Below are 16832 nucleotides of genomic sequence, written 5' to 3'. Positions count from 1 at the left end.
CGTGTGCGAGGTGGTGGGAGGGAGGGCGGCGTAGCCACCAGGATGTGGTTGAGCAGGGTGGTCTTCCCGCTCCCAAGGAAGCCGGTGAGGACGGTGACGGGCACGAGGTTCTCGTTGTCTTCAGCTGAAGCAGCCATCTGGGCCTCGTCCAGCCGCCTCTTGCTCCCACACAGCACTCAAAAGAATTTTGAGCCTTACCAACCGTAGAAAAGAGATACGTAGATCCCTCCCTTGGGTTGTGTGTTTTCTTTCTTTCTTAGAGATACGTAGACCCTTGGGCTGTCTGTTTTTTTCTTTCTTTCTTTAAAGAGATACGTAGAGGGAGACTCCCCACTTTCTCTTCCCACGCTAAGCGAGTTATTTCTTTCTTTCTTTCTCAGAGCTACAGGTCAGCCGAATTTAAGATTTGAAGGCGGGGAGTCCGTTAGCCTTAAAATCTTGAAAATGTGTGAACGGACAGCTAAAATCTTGCGAAAATGCGCCCCAGAGCTCTAAAATCTTGGTCTAAAATCTGAAAATCGCCGGCCTGCGGCCGGCCTCTAAAATCTTAAATTCGGCGGACTTGTATGTGCGCGCTCACCCGTTGCTTGGTGTTGCTGGCTACTCTTGAGTCCTCCTGGCTGCTCTCCGCCCACCAGCCGGCCACAGGCCGCCACCCTCGCCGGCCGGCGTCGAGAGAACGGCCAGACTCGACCGACTCTGTGTCGCGCCGCTGCCTGCTTCTCGCGCCGCTGTAGCAGCGCCAGCAGCTCGGCCGCGCATCCTTCACACACGCTGCTACAACCAAGCTGAGCGAGCCCAGTGTCGAGATCTGGTGTGAGCTGCATGTGCGCGGCGGCCGTGGCGACAGCAGGTCCACCAGACGGACCTCAAAGCTTGCCGTCGGCGTGCTGTCGTGGCGAGAGCGCGAGACCGCTGCAGAGGAGCCGAGTGCAGTGGCGAGCCAGAGGCTACCAGGGCCACCAAGTGGTAGCCCATGCCAATTCTGATCAGGGCTGTGCTTTGGTGGGGTTGTGTTTGAGCATGTGTGAAGTGGGAGTGCGTGCCAGCGGTGTCTGTGGGTGAAACAGGCGTGTGTGAGGCCGTAAGAGCCGTGGTATGAGCCAGAGTGGGCTTCATCACCCAAAATAAGGACGGTTTGGGAGAGATCAGACTTGATACTGATGGGCCTGGGCCAGGAGAGCGACAGAAAAGGCGAGGTGGTGAGCTGGGAAGCCGCGACGTCGGCACCTGGACGTGTCGCGATGAACTGCCGAAAAGCACTGTTTGCGGCTATTGCTCAAAACTTCGGGAGACAAGGCCTACATATTATGACTGCATCCATGCGCCTGGTGCATGAGGGCTGCGGGTCGGGACATTTCACGGTCGGTGGCGCCGGTGATGGCCTCCGGAAAGCCCTCGCAATCGCCTCGGATGGGGTCCACCGGGGCGCCATCTCGAGCCCTCTCCGTGTCATCACGAGCCGGTGTGAGCTTGCAGACCCGAGATAAGTGCGGTCTGGGACGGCTCAGACGTGCTACTGATGGGCCTGGGCCAGGAGGGCGACAGAGAAGGCGAGGTGGTGAGCTGAGAGGCTGGAGCGTCCGCGTGTGACCTTGTCGCGATGCAAGTGCCAAAAAGCGGCTCATGCCCCAGGCGTGCCAGCACCGCCGTTCTGCGCGGGCTCGGCGCCAACCTCGGCTCTCCAGAGGGAGCCGGCGAGGACCCAGCGCGGCCGGAGCTCGTCCGCGCCGACCCACCGCTGCTGGCCGTACCGCTCGGAGGTGACGAGGAAGGACGGCTCCTCCTCGCCCGTCGCGGGGCGGCGCTCGAGCAGCCGCACCTCCCACCAGCCGTCCTTCCACCTACCTGTGTTAGTGCCAGTGCGCGCCAGTCCCGTGCCCAGTGTATATAAATAAATAAATAAAACGGACACACCAAACAAGGGGTGGGAGAAGGACAGGGTCCCCACCTGCGCGAGCAGGATCTTGTAAGGACGATGTTGTGTGAGGCAGTCTGCTTGTTAAATTCTTCTCGCCAGCGGCCGTCACGGCCGGCCGCGAAGAGTTAGCTGCGCGCCTCGCCGTCACGAGCCCAGGCCGTCACGAGCCCACGCCACCTTCTCGGCTCCAGCCGGCATCGCAAAGGTTTCTTAGCCCAGCGAACTCCATGCTGCGACAGCTCGCGTGGCGCGGCGCGGCGCGGTTGCGCGCTCCGTTTCCCCGCCAACCGCTGCCGGCGGCCGCGCTCTACTCGCTCGAGCGGCTCGGCTATGCGGTGGTCCCCGGTTGGCTGCGCGCTGCGGACACCGCTGCTCTGCTCGCGGACGCCCTCGCGTTGGAGGCGGCCGGAGTGCCGCGCGCCGCCGGGGTGGGCGGCGTCGCAGAGAGCGAGAGCTCTGATTGGGCGGTCGAGCTCAAGACCGAGCTGAGGAGGGCAGCTTCGGTGTGGATCCACGAGCCGCCACTCTCGCTGCACGGCGCGCCGGCCGCTCGGCTGGCCCTGCTCAGCACGGCCGAGGCGCTTAGGGCCGAGCTGCTCGACGCGGGCTGCACAGCGCGGCCCCTCGACACCGAGGCGACGAGCCTCGCCTACCTCTACTACCCCGCGGGTGGCTTCTACCGGCGCCACCGCGACACGCCGCCGGCGCCGTCGCCGACGGGCGAGCACCGCGAGGTCAGCTTGCTGCTCTACCTCGACCCTGTGTGGCGGCCGGACTGGGGCGGCGCGCTGCGTATCTTTGCTAAGCCCGCGCCGGTGGACGTGCAGCCCGAGGCGGGCACACTCGTGCTGATGCACTCCCCGCTGCTGGAGCACGAGGTGCTCGAGACTTCGAGGGCTCGCCACTGTGTCGTGGGCTGGCTGTGCTCCGTCACCTGACTGAGTGTGTGTGCACCCTGTTGTCGAAATGATCATGGTGGTTGTGACGTGTATCGCGCAAGTGAGAAGCATGGTGAGAAGTGTTAAACATCATAGCGGGTGGGTAGGCCCTAAAACGGCGGGAGGGGTAGGGCTATATCGACAGAGCTTGAGGGCTCACCACCCCTCCACCCCCCTCCACGCTCCTCCCGTCGGATCGGCGTCGGGAGGGCTCCACAGGGTCCCATAGGGCTAGCGCGCTGGGAGGGGTAGGGCTATATCGACAGAGCTTGCCCGAGTGGTCGCTCACTCACGCACCGAGTCCCACTCACTCAGGGATGTATGAATGTATCGAAGGCGAAAAACAGAGTGTTGTTGTGGTGTTTGGAGAGAGAGAGAGATTTTTGTTTGTGTCACGCGCGCGGGCGGCGCGTCGGCGACGTCGCGCGGTGCGAGAGCGTTACCGAGAGATGAGCCGAGATCCTGAAGAGATGTGCCTGTCCCCCCAGACCTCCGGGGCGGAGCTCTCCCCCCTGTCTCTTATCCGATGGACACCTCTCCTGTTCTTCAGGAGGCGCTAGCCCCTTCGACGCGACCGCGATTTCTTTTTGAGGTCCGGTTTCTTTTCTTGGGGCCGGGGTTCCGCCGTCGAGAGGCGCACTCTTCAAGGAGGCGGTGGGCGTGTGGGAGGGGGTCGGCGAGGGCGAGGTGGCGGCGCGGAGGCGGGCGGTCGACGCGGCGGCCGGCGCAGGCCAACACAGAGACGGACAGACAGACACGCGCGCGCACACGCACGCGCGCACACACTCACGCTCACTGCTCACGGATTTGAGCATTGCCCCCGGGGGCTCCAGCCTCGCGACATCGAGGCGTGAGTGATGGACTAGCCCTCGCGCCGTGTGGAGAAGGTGGGGACGGTGACCGCACCTCCCCTCACCCTAGGCGGGGCTGGCCGCAAGCGAAGCAGAAGGTGCCTCCCTTGCCTCCCTTGCCTCCCTTGCCTCCCTTGCCTCCCTTGCCTCCCTTGCCTCCCTTCCCTCCCTTGCCTCCCTTGCCTCCCTTGCCTCCCTTGCCGCCTGAGTCGTTTCCTTTGCCATCGATGCATAGCCTGCTCATATTGGCCACGCCGAGGCGGGTGGTGCCACACTACCCACGAGACTTCTCGGAGACTTCTCGGAGCCTTCCGTCAGGTACGACGCGTACGAGGCGGAGTACGACCGCGGGAAAGATGAAAAAAAAACTGTTCAGTTTTCAAAGGCAAAACATGACGCTCTGCGGTTGGTGCACCCCTCACACTGACACATTCCCCTCATCCCTTGCCCTTGGCTGAGCACATCTACCTGCGAGCTAGTCTCTCCGCATTCTCTCCCCTAGTCATCCGCCCGCGCCGCGCGCCATCTAATGGGCGTCTAGTGCAGCCACTAACGGCACTATTCCAAAGGAGCGGTCGATGCCTCGCCTAGAGTTCGGGTGGACTTGCGCACTGCTTAGCCCTGAGGGGGGAGTGTGTATGAGGTGGTGTAATGTTGTCCCGTTTCAGGCGGCAGGTCAGGGGATTAGCCGGGAGGATTCGGCAGCTCAGCCGGGGGCTCCAGAGGCCAGCCTCGGCGACGACACGCCCTTGTGTGGCCGGCGTACAGCTCACGGCTCCAACACCTCAATCTTCTTGGGCAGCAGCTGGTTCGACAGGTCCTCTCCGTGGCCTAGGCGGCCGCGCTCACGCCCCCCCCAGGTAAAGACGGCGCCGTCGGCGGTGCGGGCGAGGCTGTGGCCGTCCCCTGCCGAGACAGCGACGACGCGTTGTTGGCCAGCAAAGGCCTCGACCTTCTTTGGCAGCAACTGGTTCCGCGAGTCGCCGTGGCCCAGCTGGCCATCCTCTCCATCGCCCCAGCTCCAGCCGGCGCCGTCGGCGGTGATGGCGAGGCTGTGGTGCTCACCAGCCGAGACTGCGATGACGCGCTGGTTAGCAAAGACCTCGACCTTCTTGGGCAGCAGCTGGTCCTGCTGGTCGCCGTGGCCCAGCTTGCCACGGCCCCAGCTCCAGACGCTGCCGTCGGCGGTGCGGGCGAGGCTGTGGTATGTTCCCGCCGACACAGCGACAACGCGCTGCCCAGCCAAGGCCATTACCTTCCTCGGCTCCAGCTGCTGGTACTGCTCGTCGCCGTGGCCATGCTGGCCTCCACTGCCCCAGCTCCAGACGGCGCCGTCGGCGGTGAGGGCGAGGCTGTGGAAGCCTCCAGCCGACACAGCGACGACGCGCTGCCCAGCCAACGCCTCGACCTTCTTCGGCTGCCGCTGGGTCTGCGTGTTGCCGTGGCCCAGCTTGCCCCCACCTCCACCGCCCCAGCTCCAGACGGCGCCACCGGCGGTGAGGCCGAGGCTGTGGTGGGCTCCAGCCGACACAGCGACGACGCGTTGCCCAGCCAAGGCCTCGACCTTCTTCGGCAGCAGCTGGTTCTGAGTGTCGCCGTGGCCCGGCCTGCCATCGTATCCTGCGCCCCAGCTCCAGACGCTGCCGTCAGCGGCGAGGGCGAGGCTATGCACGCCTCCAGCCGACACGCTCACGGCGCGCTCGCCGCCCAGAAGAGGAGAAGGGAGGCGGGTCGGCGTGTTGAGCCGCGTCACACCCTCGCCGTGCCCGAGCAACCCGGGAGTATAAGACGGCGCTGAGCCGCACGACGAGAGCCGCCCCTCGCCGTCGATGAAGACGCTGTGCCAATATCCTGCGGCCGCCCTCGCCGGCGGGTTGGCCTTGCGCAGCAGCGCCGAATAGCACAGCCACCGCACGGCGCAGCCCTCGCCCTCTGGCTGCGCCGGCAGCTCGAAGCCGCGCTCTTGCGCCCACAAGCGGATGCCCTCCGCCGCAAGCGAGGCGTGGAAGAGCAGCGAAACGGCCGCGACGCGAGCGATGTCGGCGGGGTCGCAGCGAGAGAGGGCGCGCACGAGGAGTTCCGTGGGGAGGTCGAGGAGGCGGGCGGGCCGAGAAGTGCTTGGTGAGGGCGCGGCGGCGGCGGCGGGGGCGAGGCGGCGCGAGCGGCGGCGCGGCGGGGTGAACATCGCGAGGAAAAGAATTCAAAAGGCGAAGTCTCTCCAAGTGCTCCAAGTGCTCCAAGTGCTCTCGCACAGCACACAGGTTCGACACAGGTACCAAAAGAGGCGCAGCCTGCGACGGACCTTTAGAAGGCGCCGTCGTCCTCATGGAGGTGGGCACGATCGGGGGGACAGTCGAATCCGCGAGCACCGTAGTGCTCGCCGAAAAGACCATCCCCATCATCCCAACCCCCCCGGCGACCCCCTCGCCGCTTGCCCCGCCAGCGGGCACTGCGCGACCCACCCCCGCGCCCTCGACCGCGCCCCCCGCCAGGAGCATATCGCATCACCACCGCCCGATCCTCGTCGAAGAGCAGAATCTTTCCCGCCTTCACCAGCTCCTTCCACCCCTCCGTGTCCTGCAACGTCGTGGCGCCAGCCCATAGCTCCGGCCCTCCGTCGCAACATCCCGGCCCCTGTTCCGGCATAGCGTCCAAAGCCGCCCTAAACCTAGGGCAGCGCGCCGCGTCCCATGCCGCCTTCTCAGCCGCCTGATACGAGACGTGACGTATTCAGGATACCCCCTGTATCGGAGTTATGGTCCTGATTCGACCTGTGAACGTGAAGAGAGTGGTACCAGCACTGTCGATCGTTACGGCACGCAAGGGGGGCCTCCCGGACGTATGATCCTAGCCCAATAAGTTCCACGGAGCAGATTTGGATTTTTGACAGAATTAATGCACTGCCCCCGCACGGTACTAACTATCGTAGTTTTGGTCCCGGTGCCCTTCACGGCACCACACCGCCGCTTGAAGGCCCGAGATTAGCCTAGCAGTGAGTGGGCGTCGCCTGCCGGTCGGCTGGGCACGAGCCAAGCACTTGGGCGGCCGTCGACCGAGTCCGAGCGGCGCCTGAGGTGGGTGCCACGGCGTCCGCACGAAGGCGTGGCGGGGTGAGGAGCCAGGAGTGGTGAACACCTCCCCGTCGGGCGCGCGGCGCGCCGGATGGTCCGCCGAGGCCGCCGCCGCCCCGGCGGCGGCGGTGGGGCCGGCGGGGCCGACCCAGCCGGCGTTTGTCGGCTCCACCTACAGAGAAGCAGCCTCTGTGGGTCGACGATACTAACTCGGTAGTAACGCGGAGCGGTGCTGTGCGACGCCGCGTCGTGCGCGAGGCGACCTCCTGAGGCTACCTGAGCTGGCAATGGATGCCACCAGGACGCACGGCTAGCAGGAGCCAGTCAGGCATGCCCTGCTGTGGAGCAGAGCCAGCTGGCGCACCGGCGATACTAACTCAGCGCGCCGCGAGAGGCGAATCTGGGCGACTTTGGAGGCGCAGTTCTCGAGCTTGCCGTCGACGATTGATGTCGGGTAAATTGTCACTGCCGTCCGGGAAGGTCTTCTCTCAACAGGCCGAGCGCCGTGGCCTGGCTCGGCTCGCCGCGGGCGCCACGAATTTATCAGGACCAAAACTCACGACACCTCGATACTAACAAAAACACGATACAGGGGGTACTCAACCGAGCGAGGGGACGCAGGACCGCACGAACGGCGAAGATAACGAGAATCATAGAGAAGGCGCCCCCGCCGCAACAAGGACCGGACATAACGCACGAGGAGCCCGCGGCAGTGAGAGCGGCAGCGGCCAGACACGGAGAGCGGACGCTCAGGGCCGTCCCAGTAGCGACGAGGGTCATGGCGACGCTAATAAAAGTACTGCGCCAAAACAGCGACGGCGGCGGCGGCGACACCAGTGGCGCACAGAGGGGGAGGAAGAAGACGAACGAGACGACACGACCAGCGTGGTGGAGAGAGTATGCTGCACTTTGAATGCCGTGGGGCTCCTGCCCGTGTCCGGGTGTGGAGATGCGAGGGTCGCCCCCCCTTGCCCCACCACTTTGTGTGTGTGGAGAAATTTACCTTACCTTACCTTACCTTCCTACCTCCTCGGACGGTGGCTCAGCCTCGACCGTCCGAGCACGGGTCCGCAGGAGCTCGTCCTCAAGTTCGCACAGGTCGCCGTCGGGGTTGGAGCGGCTCGCAGTGCGGCGCGCCTCGTCCGCGAAGGCGCGCCAGAGCTGCACGGCGGTGCCATCGTTGATGGCGCTCACCCACGCGGCTGCGCGATGGCGCAGTTGGTCCGCGGGGCGAGGCTCGACCTCGCTGTGCGAGCGGAAGAAGACGGCGTTGTAGAGGTCGGCGCACAGGAAAGCGAGGCCGTTCGTCTCGCCATTCACGTCTTCGGCAAAGTGCTCGTGCGCAGCGACGACTGGCGCGAAGAGTTCCGCCTGGAAGCCAGAGTGGAGTGGGATCTCCTGTGCGCGGAGGCAGCCGCCAAGACTCCGCACGTCGGCGTCGATGTCAATGCCGCGGAGGCAGAGGAGGTTGTCGCCCGTGGTGATGGCAGGGATGGCGACGAGGCGGTGCGTGTCATTGGGGCGGGGGGCGGGTGCGCCAGGGGCGGCGGAGGGGGTCGGCGATTGCGCCGGCGCGGCTCCTTGGGGGCTGCCAGAGGGGGCGGGGGCGGGGATGGGGGCGGGGGCGCAGCAGGGGAGGCAGGAGCCGAGGGTGCCCGGCTTGGCGCGAGCGGCGACCGCAGACCGCGCTCGTTTCTCCGCCTCCTTCCACGTCTTGGCCGCGATCTGCAATTCTTTGTGAGCAGTCCTGCGCGTGATGTCGCCGCTCGTGCAATGGTTCAGCCAGCCTGAGTTCCCATTCTGGGTTGGTCGCGGGAGCACGCAGAACACCCCGCTGCAGATGTCGCATCGGTGGAAAGCGTGGTCGGCTAGCGCATCGTCGGTGTCGGCGGAGGATGGGTGAGCGGCAGCGCAGTGCTCGGCGAGGTGTCGCCGATCCGGGAAGGGTGTGGTTGCAGCCGTCAATGGGGCACTTGATGCCTCCGACTGGTGCGTTGTAGCCGTTGTACTTCGCCGCAAGGTCTTGGACCCTGTTGGTCGCTACGACGGCGTTGACAACGGTGATGTCAACCTCTCACAGACCAGCGCATAGCGCCATAGGACGTATTTTCTTCTCATAACAAGGCTGTGCTCTGTGTGTCTGTGAGGACGCCGTGCACCAATGGGCAATGGCGCGCTAACCTCGTCCGCGAGCGCTGTCCAGACACCAGAGCTGCACCGACAGTCGCTGCAGCGCAAACGGCATCCATGTATTCGCGCCCTGACCACGACGTCTGGTCGTACTGAGAGTCATGAACCATGGGAAGTAAAAGAGGAACTAAAACCAACACTACGGCTTTAAGCAGAGCCGCCGCGCCCCGCGCCCCGCCCGCCCCGCCCACCGCGCCCGCCACGTCCACGCCCCCCTCGCCCGCCTCGCCCACTGCGCCCCCCTCGCCCGCCTCGCCCACCGACCGCCGCCGTGGCGCCCACGGGCTGAGCCTGGGGCGCGGGGCGCGAGGGCGGCTGGTGGACAAACGTCGTCTGCGCCGCCACCAGCCGCCCAGTTGCGGCGATGGGCAGCGCCGGCTGGCGGCAGGCCGGGCAGTTGCTGTCGCGCTCCAGCACGCGCGGCGCACACGTCTCGCAGTACAGCGCGTGGCCGCACGCGAAGCGGACCGAACGCAGCGCGTTCCATGGCTGTGGACGGCGCCCTTCGTCACTTTCCAAATTCACCTTGTTTGTGCCTCCATGCGGCGCATCTCCCTTCCCAGTTTTCGTCGGCACGTTCGCACGCGCAGCGAGCCAGTATTGGACCAGTTGGACCAGGCGCAGCGAGAAGACAGTCGAGACCAGCTGCGCGTGGCGGCCCAGGCGCTGATCTCGGCAGTCAACGCCGGGAACGCGCCGATAAGCGAGTTGACCGAGATTATCCAGATGCTCAGCGTGGCGCAGCGGATGCCGGACACCGTCACGAGTCCCTGCTGCGCCGCCAGCGCGGGAGAAAGTGCGGCGGCTCAGAGCCCGAGCGCGGGCGACGGGGCGCACCACGACTATCTCTCCGAATACTCATCCTCCGCAATCGTTGCGAGGCCTTGGGGCGGGGGGCGGGCTCCTGCGCCCCCTGTCCGTTCCGGGACTCCGGCCGAGTACCCTGATCGCTCGCCCATCCGTGGCTTCCTCATTGACCTGGACGGGAGAGTCGCAGTGGGGCGGCGGAGGAGGCCACAATTGGCACCTCTCGGACTCACGGCCCTCCGAATAGGACGATGTACGAACCCGAGGGCCTCCTCCCCGGTGCCGCCGCCTTTTATGACTGGTTGAATGCCTCGCGTACGCCGCACGTCTTCCTCTCCAACACGGGCGCCAAGAATTCGGGCGGCGTGCAGAAGAAGTTCGGCTCGCCGCCGTTTGAGCTCAGCGAGAAAAAGGTGCGCCGCCTTGAATGCCGTCCTGGGGCTCCCTGGAGTTGCGAAGTCTACCACACCTTGCCTTAGGTGCCCCTCTCGTGCATCCTCACCGCCGCGGAGACACAGGTCGACTACCTGCTCAAGGAGGTGCCCCGCGGCGCGCGTCTCTTCGTCGTGTCCGGCGGCAGCGGCACGTGGCGCGAGGACCTCCTCTCGCGCGGCGGCGCCGAGGGCGCGGCGCTGGTTGGGACGTGGGACGTGCGCACCTCGCTGTCGGCTGGCGAGGCCAAGGCGTGGGCGGCGCACCAGGCGCTCTGCCGGCACACTGCATCAAAGGCGGTGTGGGTCGTGTTTTTTCACGACGGCGAGGTGGGCGGCTCCGGCTCAGAGACCAAGGACTGGAGCTTCGAGGTCATCAAGATTGCAGGCTTTCGGCCTGCTCTAACGCCCCCCCCCCCCCCCCCCACACACACACCCTCTCGCCCCCGACCCTAACCCTCGAGCAGGCTTCCTGCTCTCGCACGGCGCGCAGCTCGTCTACACAGCGGACGACGCGTACAACCCCTCCGTCGACCCGGACCACCCCGGCCTCGTCTTCCCGCTGCCCGGGCCCGGCAGTAGCAAGCAACTGTACATGAACGAGCGACACCCTCTCACCACGTCTCGAATGGCTAAACATAGGCCCGGGATGTTCGCCGGGATGATGCGCACGCTGATGTACCCTGCGGGCAGCGAGTCGGTCGCGTGCGCGGGCAAGGGCGGCAACAGGGGCGGCGAGTACATGATGGAGCGGGCGCGGCAGATGCTCGTCGCCCAGGGCCACGACGGAGACCCGTCCACAATCTGCATGGTGGGCGACCGCTTCGACACCGACATCCGCGCAGGCGTCGCTGCGCTCCGCGTGTAGTAGTAAGCAAAACATTGCACCCTGAAATCATGGCCTCGGTGGCCTCTGCCGGCTCGAGCACTAACCCCTCGTGGCGTCTCTGCACCGTGGCATACCCCCCCCCCCTCCCCCCCAGGCCTCTCCGCCGGCTTCCGCACGTGCTTGGTTTTGAGCGGCTGCCACAATCTCGACGCCCAGCGCCACTACCCTTCGGACGTCGCAGACTATTTCGCGAACGGCGTCGGAGAGTTGGTGCCGCAGGCGGCGCGGCCGGACAGCCTGAGAGAGGAGAGCCTCACAGGCTGGGTGGGCACCTCAGCCAGTTCACGGCGGGGGGCGCGCCCGCAAGTGTCGCCCGCGGAGGAGCTGGTGGAGTGGACTCTCTCGCAGTCGAGCCTGATCCGCTCGGGGCGCGGTGACGCCGCCCGCGCCGCGCTGCGGCCGGTGCTGCAGCGGTACTTTGACGCGATCGACGTCAACGGCGATGGCGTAGTCGATGAGGCGGAGCTCATGAGCGGGTTGGAGCAGGTGGGGCTAGGCAGGCTGGTGCGGCACAGCGGTGGCGGCCTCTCCTCGTCCCAGTTCGTGCGCCTTGTCGAGGAGGCGAGGCCTCGCCGAGATTGCGCCGAGATCGCCCGTGAGATGGCAGCGAGAGCGTCAGACACGCCTCGCGGCCTGATAACCGTGGCCTCCCCTGCCCGACCCACCGCGCAGTCCCTATGCGAGTGCGGCGTCGGCGAGTCGACACAAAGTCGGAAGCGCGCCAAGACACCGCTTCAGCACCTGTGCCGCACCCTCCCGGGCGAGAATGGCTTGTCGCCCCTCGCGTCCCGCGTTGCCGCCACCGCCACTAGCACTGGTGTCGCAATGGGTGTCGCGGCGTCCTCGGCATTGGGGTGGTGGGAAGTTCGCGCCGAAGGCTCATCATCTACATGACAGCCGGCCGCGTGACAGCCGGCACCGCGACAGCGCCAGCCGCGGCCGCTCCGCCTACGGCGCGCGCGGCGACCGGCGCGGATCGGAGGGCGAGCGGGCGGGCGAGGGGTGGGGCGAGCGGGGAGGGCACGACCGGTCGGAGCGGCACAAGCTGCCGCGGTACGAGATGGGCGCGTATGGCAGCGCCTGAGGAGGCGGCGCACGCCCGCGGAGCATCCTCGAGGGTTCGACATGCGCCGCGGGGGGGCGCGCCGAGACGGCGCGGCATCGAGGCGCTCCCGCAGACTGCGCTGCCTCGGCACGCTGCCTGCCGAGGCGCGCGCACTTTGCACAAGCGGCGAGGCAATGTCGAGAGGGCAGAGGCGGGGTAGGCAAGCCCATGTTGCGATGGCAGAGAGAGCGGGGTAGGTCATGTTGCGAGGGCAGAGGCGGAGTAGGTGGAGCTCATGTCGAGAGAGGCTGGGTAGAGAGAGTAGGGTAGAGAGAGGCTGGGTAGCGGGGGAGGGTGACGAGGCATGCGCCTCGCGCCCGCCCACCAGAAAGAGAGCGCGCCGATCAGAGAGTGGCGCGTCTGCGCCTTATGCGCCTAGCGGTAGCGGAGGGGGGGAGAGATAGATCAGAGACTGAGGTGTGAGGACCCGTAAGTGATGTCCCACATGTTCGGCCTGCCGTCGGGCCAGGAGGCTCCTCAGTGGGCGTCTGTTTTAATTTGCATAATCCATTAAGTCAAATTCTGTCAAACACGTCACGCGGGATCCCCCAGGGCCCCCAGGGCCCACAGGCCCTAGCTGGTTGCGAGGGACGACGACGCCCGCCCCCCTTGTCCGTTCTAGGTTAAAGCCGTAGGTTAGAGTACATGTTTTGCCAACAATACACCTAAAACATGTACATGTGAAGGGTGTGGCCCGTGAACAAAATCCGGGGACGCGACCCACCTCGCCACAGACGGTCCCGCGCCTCGCCGCTATGACGGGGACACACCCCGCACCGTCCGCCGTGTCCCCGTCTTTGTCCGGAGTGAAAAGTCCAACGCGCTCGTCGGTGACGGCGTCCCCGGATTTCGCCGCGCTCGGCGAACCTCGACAGCGCTTTCGGTGGCACGCATCTCTTTGCGCCTGAAGCTTGGAGAGCAGCTCCTCTGCTGCTCACACGCTCTGCACAGTTGGCACAGCCTACTGTGCGGCTGCCACAGCTGTGACAGCGATGGGCTCGCCCTCACTGGCCCTCAGTCACTTGTGCTGCGGCTTGTGTGAGCGACACTGCTCGACGACTGCCGGCACACTGTGAGACCGTGGGTGTGAGGTTAAACCACGCTACCAGCGCTTGGTCACATCGGCCCCGAGGTCAGATCCTTCTACTCTGTTGATGACAAGACTTGTCTACTGGCTGGAGCCGAGCAGGAGGGCCCAGCGCACAACCCCTGTCCAACTCAGGGTCCACACCCCGTAGGAAGGTGAAGAACAGCCAGGCTCGGACTGGACACCAACGCGGTATGGGTGGACGCGAGACAGATGATCAGTAACCAGCCTCCGGCGGGGCCCCCCGCTACCATCCAAACCCGAGTACAAAGCGCGCCTCCTGCGCGCCTCTCCGAGGCGCTGCGCAGATGGTCTACGAATCATAGAGGCTCAAGTGACAACACCTGAGGCAAACCCCACTTTGGGACCTATTTGAGGCGGTGTGGCGGCTCTCACAGGGCACGGGAAGCTCTCCCGCCGCGTCTGCGTGGCCCGCCCGAGCCGCGGGGAACGGCGCGCGCCCCTCCCGGCGGAGCTGGGTGCGGCAGACGGGCCCACGGGTCGGTTCCGGGCCGATTTGGGGCCGTTCTGTCTAGTCCTGGGTCAAAATCGAGCTAGACAGTTAAAAATCTCGCCCCCACGGATGGTACTTTTTGATTTTTCTAGCCACGATCGTCGACCGGGCCCGTGAGGCCATGGGAACGCCCTCGGATTGTACAGCACCCTCCACTAGCCACAACCGCGGGCCCTCAACCGCGTATCGGTGTCGCGGCAAAATAGCCTTCAGACGCTGTCTCGTCGTTATAAATCGGCCAATCTGGCCCCTCTGCCACAAGTTTTGCTTTGGGACGCACCGCAGTACGGCGGAGTCGAGATCCGGCGCGCAAACATCAAAAGTACCACGAATCGGGCCCGGCTAGACCTGCCACACCGGAGGCGCGCAAAATGGAGGCGATTTTGTGGTGGTAAAGCGCAAGATGGCCAGAACGGGGCGCCGCGCGCTCGGGAGCGCTCGCCGCTCGCAGGCCAACTCCTCCCCAGCACGGTGCGTGCGTGCGCTCAGGTTGAACTCGATGCCGCGACTTCACAGCCTCCGCCGTGAAGCTGCAGCGCCGAATCGGACGCTTTGGCAGCGCTTCGCCGGCTGTCATCCCAGTCCATGGTCGCTCCACATCGATTCCCAGGCGTGCCCGCACGCTCCTCAGGGGAGTGGGCACGCCTCTTGCTATCCTGAAGCGCGCGTCAAGCCCGCTCGACCGTGAGCTTGCTCAGCGAACAGTTTTTCAACAGACGTTGAGCGACGGGCGTGAATCTCCCACACACTCGCCAACTCCTGACTGAGCAGGCCTAGTACCCACGTGATAGCCCCACTGATCCATCCCATGCGATCAGGCGCCGCTCGGACCCCATCTTCGAGCAGGATTCCTCGCGGCAACACAACTCGCCGCTCTCGATGTGCGCGCTAGGCAGTCTCAACGCCGATTACTGCCGAGCGCGCACGACTCGTCGGCGTACCGGCGTGCCGCTGGCATACTACGCGACGGTGGAGGCGCGTGGGCTTGCTCAAAAGGCATGCATCTGTCGGAGAGCGTGCCGCAAGACCTGATGTGCCTCCGCTCCAGGTGTGTGGCAGTTCGATGGATCCAGCCCAGCGACCTCCACGTGACGATTGAGGACTGCTCTTCCCCTTCGGCCGAGCCTCCAGTCCCTGCCACCGTGCACTGGCGCCAGCGAGCTGCATTTACATCCCGCACGCGCGATCGGCAGTCGAGTTACAACCCGCAGCTGTGCTGTGTGCGCGCGCACTCGAAACGTGGTTCGGCGATCTCTCGGCGACCACTCGTCGACTCGCGCTCGGACGCGAGGTGCGTGCTCGCCTGCCTCCCCCGGGAAGGACACGGCCATTTTCAGCGAGATCTGTGGATCATCCTCACCACCCTGCCCTCACGCCACCCAACCCGTCCGGCTGCTGCCATACTGGGACATGAGTGCAATATTTGTGCTGCCCTCGCCATCCGACGCGTGTGCTCCGCTCCCCGCAGGCGAGGATCGCCGTCGCGCACCAACACGCTTCGTCCGGGAGGCGCGCGGCGCGACCCGCGTTGCGAGAGCGTCGGCGGAGCCCGCGTGCCGGCCCTCACTCTCTGGGCCGGCGCGGGGCCCCCCGGAGGCACCGTGCGCCGCGCAGCAGTGCGGAAACGGGGCTCCGGCTCCGCTAGTCTCAGCTAGGACCAACTTACCGAATGGTTACGGTTGGTTAGAGGGCAGATTTGGAGAGATCTCGAGGAGTACACACAGATAGACCCTCCAACCATCAGAAAACTCCAACCTGATCGGTCGTACTGACCGCCGACAGATCACTCCCCAGACAGCAGACACCAAGGACCGCCGCAAGCGGCGTGGCGTGGGGCGGTTGAGCATCCCTAGAGGCGTCACCACATGCTGGCCCTGCCCACTCCGCCGTATTCGCTATTCCGCCGTAACATGTCGCCGACGCCTCCCTGCCCACTCCCACCCGTGATGCGAGACGCACCCCTACTTCTTCTCGTAGGACGGCAACGCGTCGCACCCGTCGCCCGTGTAGCCGTCCTCGTCGACGAACGACAGCAAAATCTTCTCGATGTCGTAGTACCGGCCGCCCGGCTTGAACATCTCGATGTGCTTCTGCCACTTGGCGTCGGGCCCCGCCTCGCCGAAGCGCCCCTCGTGCCACTTGACGATGTCGGAGCAGTCCACGCCCGCGCAGAAGGCCCGTTGCTGGAAGGTCTTGATCGTCGCCGCCGCGCCCGCCGAGAGCAGCGGCATGATCGTCACGTGCTGATAGAACTGCCACAGGTTCTGCACCGGGTCGTCGTTGCAGAGGAAGTTTTGGTCGTGGCTGCGTTCGCGCGCGCACGGGCGGTGAGAAGGCGGCGGCGGTGGCGCGGGCGGTGGCCGGCCTGCACCTGTTGACGACCTCGAGCTCGGCGAGCGCCGCGCGCTGCGCGTCGTCGATCGTGATCGTCTTCCCGTCGTCGAGGAGGTCGGGGAAGGAGATCGTCGAGCCGAGCGGCGCGTGGAGCAGCCCGTCCGACGCGTACGCCGTCTTGTGCGCCGAGGGGAAGAGGTAGATGAGCTCCTCAGCGCCGGCGCCGAGCTTCTTCTGCCACACCGGCCGCATCTCCGCCGGCTTCACCGCCTGGAGGCCGTCGCCGCGGCGGTACGACGCGTGGAGGAGGCCCGCGACGCAGACGTCTTCCTGGCATCCCCACTCCTTCAGGAGGAGGTAGCACGAGATGAAGTGGTCGGCGATCGTGCGGTCGAAGCCCGAGTGGAGCGCGTGCGTCACCTTCTGCTCGATCGTCTTCGCGCCCGACTCCTCGATGATCTCCATCAGGTGCGCCGGCACGTCGCCGGTGGAGATCTTCAACCGCTCCTCGCGCTGGCGCATCTTCGTGACGCCCTCCGCCGACACCTCGAGCTGCGCGCTCTCAATCATCCACTCGTAGAACTCGTCGGCGCACACCGATCCGCCCGCGTCCTTGTCCATCTCGGTGAACATCGCGGCCTTCACCTCGGGCGTCCAAGCCACCGAGGAGAAGTACGGCGCGAGCATGTCGAGC

At 65.7% G+C, this 16832-nt stretch overlaps 5 protein-coding genes across 5 annotated transcripts in view; 2 read left to right on the top strand and 3 right to left on the bottom strand.

The window, feature by feature from the left end:
- The window catches only part of EMIHUDRAFT_207581 (hypothetical protein), a gene marked incomplete at both ends in the record, with an annotated part of 2195 nt that extends 2058 nt beyond the window's left edge, over window positions 1–137 (bottom strand). The window contains one exon of the mRNA XM_005774001.1: window positions 39–137. Within this exon, the coding sequence (XP_005774058.1) occupies window positions 39–137 (99 nt within the window). The remainder of the gene's footprint in view (window positions 1–38) is intronic.
- Window positions 138–2148: 2011 nt separating this feature from the next.
- EMIHUDRAFT_207579 (hypothetical protein) lies at window positions 2149–2859 on the top strand (the record flags this gene model as incomplete). Its single annotated transcript, XM_005774000.1, has 1 exon — window positions 2149–2859. One exon carries the CDS (start codon window positions 2149–2151, stop codon window positions 2857–2859), a length of 711 nt encoding a protein of 236 aa, XP_005774057.1.
- A 3832-nt stretch (window positions 2860–6691) lies between these two features.
- On the bottom strand, window positions 6692–7435 carry EMIHUDRAFT_207577 (hypothetical protein; the record flags this gene model as incomplete). Its single annotated transcript, XM_005773999.1, has 4 exons — window positions 6692–6779; window positions 7058–7116; window positions 7191–7263; window positions 7386–7435. 4 exons carry the CDS (start codon window positions 7433–7435, stop codon window positions 6692–6694), a joined length of 270 nt encoding a protein of 89 aa, XP_005774056.1.
- A 2079-nt stretch (window positions 7436–9514) lies between these two features.
- Window positions 9515–12875, top strand: EMIHUDRAFT_450775 (hypothetical protein). The gene is made up of 8 exons (XM_005773998.1): window positions 9515–9957; window positions 10026–10191; window positions 10258–10581; window positions 10703–11071; window positions 11255–11362; window positions 11447–11641; window positions 11771–11962; window positions 12144–12875. Exons 1-8 carry the CDS (start codon window positions 9698–9700, stop codon window positions 12180–12182), a joined length of 1653 nt encoding a protein of 550 aa, XP_005774055.1. The 5' UTR covers window positions 9515–9697; the 3' UTR covers window positions 12183–12875.
- A 2613-nt stretch (window positions 12876–15488) lies between these two features.
- On the bottom strand, window positions 15489–16825 carry EMIHUDRAFT_463727 (hypothetical protein; the record flags this gene model as incomplete). The annotated part of the gene is made up of 2 exons (XM_005773997.1): window positions 15489–16108; window positions 16176–16825. 2 exons carry the CDS (start codon window positions 16823–16825, stop codon window positions 15766–15768), a joined length of 993 nt encoding a protein of 330 aa, XP_005774054.1. The 3' UTR covers window positions 15489–15765.
- Window positions 16826–16832: the final 7 nt, after the last annotated feature.

This window comes from Emiliania huxleyi, assembly GCF_000372725.1.
Source record: "Emiliania huxleyi CCMP1516 unplaced genomic scaffold EMIHUscaffold_32, whole genome shotgun sequence".
Taxonomy (NCBI): Eukaryota; Haptophyta; order Isochrysidales; family Noelaerhabdaceae; genus Emiliania; species Emiliania huxleyi.
This window is presented reverse-complemented; position numbering and strand designations above follow the sequence as displayed.